This window comes from Cervus canadensis, chromosome 17 (assembly GCF_019320065.1).
Source record: "Cervus canadensis isolate Bull #8, Minnesota chromosome 17, ASM1932006v1, whole genome shotgun sequence".
NCBI classification, from domain to species: domain Eukaryota; kingdom Metazoa; phylum Chordata; class Mammalia; order Artiodactyla; family Cervidae; genus Cervus; species Cervus canadensis.
This window is the reverse complement of record NC_057402.1, coordinates 40,441,356-40,453,148: the sequence shown is the minus strand read 5'-3', so window position 1 is coordinate 40,453,148 and position 11,793 is coordinate 40,441,356. Positions and strand designations below refer to the sequence as shown.

Sequence of the window (11,793 nt, the reverse complement as noted above, 5' to 3'; positions counted from 1 at the left end):
GGCAAGAGTGTGGGACGCCCTGTTCCCTGATAAGATGAGGCAACCGCTCTCGGCTGCCTCGCAGGGCGCCAGGGAACATTTATGTAACCCCCGCCCCGCGTGCCCCTACCCCACCCCCACGGCCCACTCCCTGCGGGACCGTGTTCCCCGCAACTGTACACCGCCAGGCCCGGCCCCCCACCTCGTCCCCACACTACATCCCCAAGGATCAGCACCCGTAGGTCCTCAACCTGCCTCCACCGTTAACCTCATCCCTCAGTCCTGGCTCCTTGGGGCCTAGCATTCACTGGCGGGTACCCACTCCTCCAGCGTGGCAGGCCCCTACCCCAGTCCTTGGGTCTCCAAGGCCCGTCACTGTGACCCTGGCCCTCCTCCAGTTTACCTCCCTCCCCCCTGAGCATCCAGTCCCTTTGCTGTCACCCTGCCTCTCTTCACAAGGTCTCATCATCCTGTCCTATGGCCCCCCTCGGCCCACACACCTGCCGCCCTCCTGGCTTCTGAAGTCGGGGGCGGTGGGCAGGGAGGCTGTAGGAGACCTGGACTCCCTTCAGGGGTCTGGGGTCTGAGTCCTTTCTGCGCTAGGCCGAGCGCCCTCCGGTGGTAGCTCGTGGTACCGCTCCTGTGTCTTGATTACATCCTAGGAAGAGGCAGGTGCAGAACTTGAGCTTGGTTTCCTCTCGGCTTTACTTAGTGCATGGGTGGACCCCTCCCGCCCGACCTAGGCCTGCTGGCCTCCCGCCCGACTCTGGGTACACCACATACACACACACACACCCCTCACACACACACCCCTCACACACACACACACACACACACCCCTCTCAGCCACCATGCCACCTGGGGCCAGTCTCTGGAGCCCCACCCTCCAGAGGTTTTCAAAGTGAGGCCCAGAGACACCTGCAGGTACGGCTGGCCCTTCCAGGGAGCCGTAAGGTCAGCACTATTTTCCTAACAGTAACATTATTTGTTCTTTATTCTCTCAAAAGAATACAGTGGAATATCCCAGAGGCTGTGTGATGTATGGTGACATCACCCCTCTGACAGCTACTGGAATGTGTGCTTGAGTTTAAATTTTTTGTTTTAATTTCTGTGATAAATGTTGATGGACATAACTCAGGTGAACAAAAGCTCCCTCCCACCCTTCCTAAAAGGGTGAGCAGCGCTGTTGGGGAGGACAACCCTGTTGGGGAGGACTCCCGTCCACGCTGCCTTTGCCCCATGCTTCTGGTTCACCTCCTGGGTACCACTTGAATGTCACCACTCAGAGGCCAGCTGAGCCAGACCCAGTGCCGCTCGTTGCCAGCATGAATCATAACTTCTGAATGGTTTATCCGTCTGTCTATGGACCGACCGGCTTATTGGCCGCTGGGAACAGGCTGCTGGAGGAATAGAGAAGGGAGCAGGGAGAGCTCTGTTTGCCGGCATCACACCCACGTCCCCAGAGCCAAGCATTATGTTTGTACCCCATAAAAGAGTCATGCTGCTGATGCCTGGGCAGGCTGAGGGCTGCTGGCTGGCTGAGTGGTGATGCTGGACCCTCCCACCTGCTGCCACCAAGCTGCCAGGCACCAGCACTCTGTCCTGTTGAATGTCACCCCTCCCTGCTGCCCTGGGATCATGCAACCCTCTCTAATTATATCCACCTAAGGAGCCTCCCAGAGTTGCAAGCGGAAGGACCCTGAAAAGGACAAGCTCCCAGTGACGACACGGGCTTATTAGGAAGCAAGGCTGAGTGTGACTTTGGATTGGTTCTGTGCCCCCCACCCCTGGCTCCTCCAAGCAGGCCAAATCTGAGAAGACTAGTTGATAAGAATAATAGATAAAAGTGACAACAGCATCTCAGGAGTCATCACTGGGCATGAACCAGACCCAGTGCCAAGGGCTGCTTGAGTGCAGTCCTGTAGAATCACCACCTCACTATGAAGATGGGGCACTGTGTTCATTTCCTGTGGCTGTTGTAACCAGTTACCACAAACTGGGTAGCTTGAACACCCACAACAGAAGTGTGCTCTCTCACTGTGGAGAGCAGCAGTCTGAAATCAAGGTGTTGGCAGTGTCAGTTCTCTCCCTCTGTGTCTGGTGGCCACCCCAGATACCGACTCCCTTGGCTTATGGGCCCATCATTCTCTGGAGTCCTTTTCCTTCTCTTCTAGTCTTTGTGATCTCTTCCCATGATCTGTACCTTATCATATCTGGAAAGACATTTTTCCAAAATAAGGTCACATTGCCATCTTCCAGGGATAAGGACTTGGATATATCTTTGGTGGGGCCACTCTTTACCCCATGGCGGGCAGTGAGGCACTTGTCTGAGGCCTTAAGTCAGTACACAGTGGAAAGGGGAGCTGAGCCTCACCTTGAGGCTCAGCACTGGTCCTGTGAAAGGACACCACCATATCCTGTTCTGGACCTTTCCAAGTACTTTATAACAACTGTGTGCTGTAATTCTGCTAGGATGAAATTTGAACTTTTTTTTTTTTTTTAAGTTAAAAACATTTTCGCTATGTGTCATGTGGGATTTTAGTTCCCTGACCAGGGATCAAACCTGCATTCCCTGCAGTGGAAGCACTGAGTCTTAACCACTAGACCACCAGGAAAGTCCCCTTGTTTGGCATTTTAGTTTACTTCTAATTTAGACAATTTTCTTGCATGCCTTCTGTTTTTCCTGGAGTTTCTAATTGCCTCTTTTTTCTTTTAACCAAAGAATACTATGTGCTTTCACTGCATCCTGAAATTCATTCAGCCTCTTGACTATACTCTGGTGTATGGAACTCCCTTTCTTGTAAAGCTCCCTGTGTGATTCCTGGTCCACAGCTCCAGTGCCCCATCAGGTCTCTTCCCTCACTCCTGTCCAGAGATGACCCTTCATTGTTCACTCACTTCCCTGGCTTCTCCTTTTCTTCTTATTTCTGCTAGTGTGTGAGAGGTACTCTTGGGAGGATCTGTTGCTCTGTCATCTAGTGTGGCTTAGAAGACGGCTGCTGTCAGTTCCAGACTCTTTCCCTCTTGGATGACCTGCTTCTCCCCTTTCTCTCAAGTAAGTTCTGCAGTCTCTTCTAGTGTTCTAACATTGCAGATACTCTTGGCAGGAGCCTTTATTCACTACTCCGCCCACCTCTATGCTAACCCTTTCCATGTTAGTTTCCTGTCTCCTTTTTTTACTGTAAGAGATTGCTGTGGTTATTCAGTCGCTCATTAGTGCCCGACACTTTACAGCCCCATGAACTGCAGCACAGTAGGCTTCCCTGTCCTTCACCATCTCCCGGAGTTTGCTCAAACTCACATCTGTTGAGTTGATGATGCCATCCAACCATCTCATCCTCTGTTGCCCCGTTTTCCTCCTGCCCTCAGTCTTTCCCAGCATCAGGGTCTTTTCCAGTGAGTTGGCTCTTCGCATCAGCTGACAGATCCTACTCTGTTGTTTCTTTGGTAATTTCCTCTCCTCCATTTTTTTCTGTTCTTTTACTCAGTAGTGTCTTCTGTTAGATGTTGCACCCACAGGATCAATTCCCTGTGACTCTGAACTGTGACCTCCTGCTGTTTGTAACTATCAGATGGGAAGTGGTTTGCTTGCCTGCTTGATTGTGAACCCCCCTTCTACCCAAAACAAAGTCAGTAAGGAGAGCATACAGAGCTCTTAACTTAAGCATTGCTAGGAGACAGAGAACAGCACAACATTCACATATTTTTTAGAGCTGTTTCTGTTTTTCTGTTTTCCTGGGATATTTCCTTGAGTATGTTTTTAGTTTTTCTATGGGAGTTTTGTTTGGGCAACAATACTCTCAATTTTTAAACACTTATTCTCTGTACTCTGAACTTCCTTTTTATGGTATCCTGTTTACACATAAAATTTTGTCTGAAATTTCTTGAGAATGCTAGTCAGAATTTTTAGGTTAATATTTTCTTCTGTTTCCTGGCTTCACTCTTTTTCTCTGGAGTCAGTGGTTTTGTTGCTCTTGGCCTTGCCCTTTTGTGCCACTGGTTTTCCTTGGCTGCCTGACCATCTTTGGGTGTCTGTTTGTATTTAAGGTTGATGGCCTCATTGGGGGTGGGCAGCATCGATTTCCTCTGCTGGGCCCTGATGGACAGGCTTCAAAGACCAGCTCTCAGCTTGAGGGCCAGAGTCTGGGAGGGAGGGGGAGAAATGCGGCAGGAAGGGGAACTCTGGCCACCCCCAGTGCCAGAGGCTGCCCTCTAGGGTGCAGGAATTCCCTGCTGGTTCTCCCCGTGCAGCTAATGTCTTTTTTGTGTATGGTTCAGAGTTTGCCTGGGTGAAGGCTGGCCTGCCTCTTGCTCTAAGCTGTCCTCACCTTCCTCTCTTGGGTGTCACCCCCAGTCTTCTCTGCTGTTAGCCATGTTGGAACTTCTCAGAGAGGAACAGCAGCAACGCTAGTTGGAGCTGCAGTCAAACAGACTCTTGGCCAGTGCCTGCATGCTCAGCCATGTCCGACTCTGCAGCCTCATGGACTGTAGCCTACCAGGCTCCTCTGTCCATGGAATGTTCCAGGCAAGAGTACTGGAGTGGGTTGTCATTTCCTCCTTCAAGGGATCTTCCTGATCCAGGGATCTAACCTGCATCTCTTGCATCTCCTGCATTGGCAGGCAGACTCTTTACCACTGCACCACCTGGGAAGCCCATAAACAGACTCTTAGTCCCAGAAAATTGTCTGTCCTGACCTGTTCATAATACAGATGAGGAGACTGCAGAGGGTCTGAATGGCTGGGTGCTGGGGTCGGCAAACTGTCTGCAGATCCTGCAGGATTTGAGGCTCTGGAGTTAGGGCTTCCGTGGGGTTAGGGTTATCTGTGGGGTCAGGGTGATGTGGCCAAACTTGCTGGCTTGCGAGCTCTTCCGGCGCCTTCCCCGATCCCATCTCCCATTCTTAGAGCCCAGGGACCAGCCTGTGCTTCCCGCCGCTCAGGCACAGCTGACCCAACACAGGCTGCTGGGTGGCACACACTTGAGGGGGCCGCAGCACCTGGGATCTTGTCATTTCCTCCCGGGAGGGGTCGGATGGAAGCAGATGAGAAGTGACAGGAGGGTGCTGGCGCCCACCCGGAGGTTGGCGGAGATGGGGCGCCAACGAAGGGGCGCAGGGAGGGCGGGGCAGGCTAGGGTGTGCGCTGAGACTGACCCTAAGCCCTCTCGCCCACAGGAGAGCGCCCCTTCGCCTGCAGCTGGCAGGACTGCAACAAGAAGTTCGCGCGCTCTGACGAGTTGGCGCGGCACTACCGCACACACACGGGGGAAAAGAAGTTCAGCTGCCCCATCTGCGACAAGCGCTTCATGCGCAGCGACCACCTGACCAAGCACGCGCGCCGCCACGCCAATTTCCACCCCGGGATGCTGCAGCGGCGCGGCGGGGGTTCGCGAACCGGCTCGCTTAGCGACTACAGCCGCTCGGACGCCAGCAGCCCCACCATCAGCCCAGCCAGCTCGCCCTGAGCGCCTGCGCGCGGGGCGGGGCCTGTGGCAAGCCACGCCCCACCCAGGCCATGCCACGCCCTGATGCCCCGCCTCCTTACCACAGCCATGAGCAGATGCTCTCACTTCTCGTGATTCTGTGTCTTTACCTTTTGTAACAAGAAGAGAGAAGAAAAAAAGAGAGAACTTTATGAAGTCGACGACAACAACAACAAAAAAAAAACCAATTTTATTCACCTCAGGTGTCAAATTTGTAAAACACAAAAAAAACAAAAAAAACCACAATGAAAAAAAATTCCAAAAAACACCATCCACAATTGCACAAGAGACATACCCACGCAGGTGAGATTCAGTGGTGTTGAGCCTTCCCCCCCTTTCTCAGGGATGGACATGTTCCATGAAGTCAGTGAGGACACCCCCTTCCTGCCGCCTTATTCTGTACATAGATTTCCACTCTGGAGTTTCCTTTAAGGTTTGGGCACACACTGGGGGCGGAGCAGTGCAGGTGGAGCTCCCCGCGGGCGGCAGATGGAGCGGTAGTCACCAGCCTTGTGCTTTTAGGGCAGACCCCTGAGCAGGGCCCATGGCTCCCTCTTCCTGCCCCCTGCCCAGCCTCAGGCTCGCCCCAGCGGCAGTGGGCTAAGAATGCAGAGGGCTATGAGGGACACCTCAAGCCGTGATGGGCAAGGGGAACAGTCCTCACCTCGGGGACCCTGCCCAGGTCCCTCTCAAGCGCTGGAAGCAGAGATGCAATCCTGGGTTGGGCAGACCGATGCACCGTCTGATGTCCACACGGCTGTGCGATGCTGTGTCCCCGCAGAAGGCGCCAGGACCTTCCACTATTATACCACATCCTCTGACTGGCCTCCTACAAGGATGTCCAAAGGTGTCACCGGTGCATCCAGTTCCTACATTTTCCCCGACTGACCCTGCTCGTGAGACGCCTTTGTTTGACACGGTGGGTAAAGCGGGGCTCTGTGCGTGTGGCCTGCAGTGGCCCTGCGTAGCACTCCATGGAGACTGTTCGGTAGCAAGAGACCGGAACATTGTGACTTGGAACTTTGGGGGGTAGCAAGGCGGATGCTATGGGAAATGCAGTTGGAGAACATACATTCTCTTTCCTCCCCGGGGAGCACCGGACAGAAGTTGTGGGAAGTGCTTTTTTTCAGACCCACCGTGTCCCCAGCTGAGACTCAGCGAACGCTCAGCTTCTCCGTGAGCTGTGTCCCCTGGACTCCTCCCTCCCTGGTCTCCCCCTCCCACCTGGGAGGCCCCAGCCCACCCCCAGCCTTGGGGCACTGGGGTGTAGGGTCCCCATTGCCAGCCTTCCCGAGCAGAGAGCTGGGGTCATCTCTCCGGGAGCCCCGACCCGGGCAGGTGGGTCAGGCAGGCTCCAGCATGCTCCGCTGTGGAGAGCTGGGGCAGCCCCCGCCCAAGCACCTCCCTGGCCTTCCTCCAGGGAGTCAGGGCCTGTAAATACAAGTCCCCAGGACAGTGTGTGTATGTGTGTGTGTGTGTGTATGTGTGTGTGTGTTGGGGCAGGGGTGTGGGTTTGGGAAGGACTTGGGGTATCTTGCAGAGACCTCTGTTCATTTCGATGAGGAGGAATGACCCTTGGGACCTCAGAGGGCCGTAGAGGGGCTTCCCTGAGCCCAGAGTGCCTTGGTTGTGGCCATCTTGCTTCTGCCCCCACCCGATCACAATGAGGGTTACAGTACGGAGGAGGTCCGGAGACCCAGCCCCAGCTGGTGCTCATGGGCCCTGGGCGGCTCCAGAGCACATGGGCGCCCCCATGTCCTTAGCAACTGCCATCCTCTGTGCTCCGGGTGCCCATTTCTAACTCTGCTGTGTCAGCTGGGGTCAGCCAGTGGTGTGATGGTGGCTTCTGAGAGCATGGCAGGTACGAGGTGGGCAGGTGCATTGCTCTTGCTGTGCATGGGAACCGGGCAGAAGCGGCATGGGGGTGAGGCCTCGCCCTGGCCTCTGTTGGGGCTCGGTGGCAGCCCTGCTCGCATTTGGTCCAGGACAGAGAACAGAATGTGCTGGACACCTGGACAGAGCAGTGCCCTGAGCACCAGGGGTGAGAGCTTTTCATGCCCAGTCCCCAAGTGAGGCCGGCAGGGCCCTCGGAGCTCCCTCCCAAGGCCGTTTCTGTGTGGGGCCGAGAAAGCCACACTCCGAATACATTTCATGTCTCAGGAACTCACATTCCAGGTTCAGGAATTTTATTCCAAAGTCCTTTGGTGCGCTCACTGCCCACGTGGTCCCCAAAGTCAGGGAGGGGGGCCACGTGCCCCGCGGGAGCCTGGTGTCTCCTTGCGACCTGGCTGTGGCATTGCCGAGGAAAGAGGGTTTCAGAGCCCACGTCTCTCTGCACATAGGAAGAGGGGAAAGGACTCTAAACCCAGTCATCTTGGAATAAAAGAAGAGCTGGTTTGTTTTTTTTGGGGGGGGGGGTGGGGAGGGAGGGAAAGCGGGCGTTTGCTGTTCCCAAAGAGAGCACTTAATTTAATTTTTCCTCTAAGTGACCCAGGGCTGTTCCGTCTGCTAGATGGAAGGGTAACATTGCCTTAAAACAGAAATATGCAGGCGCGGGCTATTTTTGGCAGATGAGTGTGTCCTCGTTCCCAAAGCAGTTTTGGTCTAATGGCAGGGTGCGGACCTTCTGAAGTGGGCCTGGCCCAGGACACAGGCTTCTCCTTCTCTGCCTTTGGGCATCTGGAGAGAACTGGCTGGCACCCGGAGCACTCGGCCTGGAGCTCCAGCCAGCAGGCCATCCTGGCTCATCTGAGGCTAAAATTCATCTCACTTGAAGGGTGGGGGAAATCCATGCATCTCAGGCTAGGTTCAAGTGGGCTTTTGCTAGCATCTCATCATCACGACATATGGAAGGAGGGAGTGCAGGCCCTCCCTCACTCAGACCCCCATGGGAGGTGGTTGCATGGTGGTGGGGGTGGGCGGAGGACCCTGCTGAACAGCCTGCATCTTTTTTCTAAGTAGAATGTCTTCCCGGCCCAGGTCTGTTTCAGGGTCTTTCATTTTTCTGGTTTATGGCCATGCTTGCTGGCTTCAGTGTGACAACTCCTAGAAACAGTAGTGAAAACTCCAACCTTTATTGTGTGCTGACTAGTTCTTGTAGGCCAAGGGGGCAGAGATCTCAAAATGAAGGTTGCCTGAGTGAAGGGAGAGGTTCCCCTCCAAGAAGGCCTACAGGTGACCCTGGGCTCAACCTGGGGGCTGGTGTTTGGCCCTTGTCCCAAACAAGGAAGCCCTCAGCGTCAGCCATATTAGGGTTGTCAGCACCCCAAACGCCTACCCTGTTCTATAGCTATGAGGAAAGATGAGCCCCTTCCACAGCAGGCCATGGGGTGCTGTGTGGGGATGGGCAGTGATGCCCTTGATGGGGATGTGACCCTGCGGGTGCCCGCCTTGCACCCTGCTGCAGCCCATGCACCGCACTGAAGGTGCAGGGTGACCACTTTACTGAGGCCAGGCATCCCGGCAGGTGCAGGATTTGCCAGGGTGCAGCCTCCAGGTGCACACTTCAGCAGCTGCACGGGGCTCCCCAGACCTCCCCATGCTCTTGGTCACAGCTTAGACCAGGGTGGCGGGGTGGGAGGCAACTTAGAGGCAGGGACAGACAGCAGGCCATCAGTGCCCCCCAGCCCATTTGTTGGGACATAAGGACAGGGCTGGCGGCTTTCTGGGGTCCAAGTGAAGTGCGGCAGGAGCGGGGTCTCCATTCAAGTCTCCTGCCCTCCATCCCACTGTCCCCAGAAAATATGGCCGCTTTTCTTGCCAGAAGCAGGGCTAAGGTGGCTGCAGGGTCAGAGCGCCCCAAGGGACTCGCTCCTTGAGCTCAGCGAGCGAAGGACCACCCAGCAGGGAAGCATGACCTGAGCAATAGCGTCCCCTTGATGCTCATCTCCTGGTTTCAGCTATGTTTACAAGGCTACCTGATATTTTTTTTCTTCTAACAGCTGTCACTTTCTTTTTTTTTTGTTTTTTAATTTTCTTAACCCGTTTACAAAGTCATTCAAAGACTCAGTGCTGAAGGGTTTGAAGACTGATGGGTTGATCACACTGCAGCCAGTAAGAAATGCTCTACAGGTCACCCACATCTTTGCTGTCCAAAGATCCCACATTCAATTCTGGTGACCGTTTATCTTCCAAAGCTAAAACCAAGGGTGTGGGCCGAGACGTTTCTTGAATTCAGGATTGCCCTGCGGAAAGCCAGGTCCTGTAACTTATTCTCCTGACTCCAAGACTTGAGCTTCAAAGGTTTGTCCCAGACACATTCCAGAGAATTTTGTATCAGAACTCAGATGCACCGTCCAGCTTACTACTGATAAATGCCTGAACACTGTTCAGGGAGAAGCCCTTCCTCCCGCCCGCTACTCTGTCTCATCAGTTAGAAGAGTTGGATGTGGTGGGAGGCAGTAGCCCAGGGCTGTACTTGGTTTCTACTGAACCCTTCTTGCCATTTGGGACTTGCAGTGTGCCCCCTGGCCCCGCCCAGCCTCTCCCCTTCTCGTGCAGCTTTAAATTTACTTTTATTTAAAGAGGAACGGATGAGAGCAAGTTGCTTCCCCTGCCCTGAACACCTTGCATTCCCTGTGGGGGACACAGAAGACATGGGAGGCGGGGGAGGGGTGCATGAGCAGCCTTCTCCCAGGGCTGTCTTCCTGGTGATATGATGACAGGCTGCTGCACATGTTTGTTTGGAAACCAAGCCAAATGCCTGCCAGGCAACCAGAGGTCTGGGTGAAGGTTGTCTCCCCTACTCAGCCCAGGAGCGCCTGTCCCAGGCCAGCCTGCCATCCCTGGAGCAGGGGGCCACCTCCCAGGGTCCATTCCTGGGTCAGGATGCCTGGCTCTGGGCATGTGGGCAGGAGGCTCACCTTGGAACATCCCTGTGGCAAGCACCAAGGACCCTGAGGGCTGGAGGGTAGCTGAGCAGCTGTGCATTGTTGGGGGCAGGGCCATTATGGCTCCCACAGGCCAGGAATCTGCCCAGGAATCTCTGTGCTGGGTGCACTAGGGGTCTCAGCCACCCTGGACTTCACAGACTGCCCCTCTTCCCAAAGCCATTGATGGAGCTTCTCTGGGATTGTTTGCCAAACCCCACGGTAGACTCCAAGGGTCCAAGACCATTTCCATCGAGCACACTTTTCTTTTCTGTAGGAACTTTTGGTTTTGTTTTGTTTTGTTTTTTTAACCAGCACCACACCATGCTTCCGAAGGCCACGTCTCGTCTTTCCCGGATCACTACAGTGAAGTATTACAGTTGTACAGTTCCCAATCTGGCCTTGGCTTGCTCGGATAAAACTTTGTATGTATTTTGTAAGGCATAGATTCTATATTGTAATGACGTCCTATGCAAAAAGAAAAAAAAAATTAACGAAACTGTAAATTTTATTGTTTTAACGTGTATGCATGTTTAGTGACGTTTACATTTTGAAATAAAATTTATGATTCATTATTTGCCAGAACTGCTTCTTTGATGGGCGAAGCCCTGGAAGGGGAGGGAACCGAAATGGCCCAGTTTAAGAAGTTGGCCCAAGGGGTAGACACCAGTTCAGAACTGGCAGGCTTTACATAGGGGAGGGGGAGACGGCTTTGCAGGGGATGAGTACTTTGGTTACCTGATGTGAAGAGCCAACTCATTGGGAAAGACTCTAACACTAGGAAAGATTGAAACTAAGAGGAGAAGGGGGCAACAGAGGATGAGATGGTTGAATGGCATCATCAACTCAATGGACATTAATTTGAGCAAACTCCGGGAGATGGTCAAAGACAGGGAAGGCTGGTGTGCTGCAATCCATGGTGTCACAGAGTCAGACACAACTGAGTGACTGAACAACAAGCACAGATTGTTGTTCAGTCACTGATGCCCTGATGCCCAGGGCATCACTGATGCCCTGATGCCCTTGGCTCATCACCTTCCTCACACCCCAGAAAGCTCAGCCTCACCAATTCAGTCCCCAGGAGCTCTGAGAAGGCAGGTTCCTGTTGCAGGGTGTAGTGCTTGTTCCAGAAAATGCTCTGTATGCAGCCAGCTCGACCCCTAGGTCAGCCTGGAAGCCGACCCTGAAGTACACAGAGGGGGCCAGCCTAGGACCATGGGGACAGGGCCAGGGATCCTGGAATATGGGGTGCAGGGTGATGTCTGTTGATGCCAGTGAAAGTCGCTTAGTCGTGTCCAATTCTTGGCGACCCCAGGGAATTCTCCATGCCAGAATACTGGAGGGAGTAGCCTATCCCTTCTCCAGGGGATCTTCGTGACCCAGGAATCGAACCAGGGTCCCCTGCATTGCAAGTGAATTCTTCACTAACTGAGCTATCAGGGAAGCCCTGATGCCCAGGTGATG

General features: G+C 54.0%; 1 protein-coding gene across 1 annotated transcript in view; it reads left to right on the top strand.

Moving 5' to 3' along the window:
* KLF13 (Kruppel like factor 13) overlaps positions 1-10,904 on the top strand; it is a 42,516-nt gene extending 31,612 nt beyond the window's left edge. Inside the window, exon 2 of the mRNA XM_043489436.1 lies at positions 5,154-10,904. Coding sequence (XP_043345371.1) covers positions 5,154-5,443 — 290 coding nt within the window. The 3' untranslated portion in view covers positions 5,444-10,904. The remainder of the gene's footprint in view (positions 1-5,153) is intronic.
* The last annotated feature ends 889 nt before the right edge of the window (positions 10,905-11,793 follow it).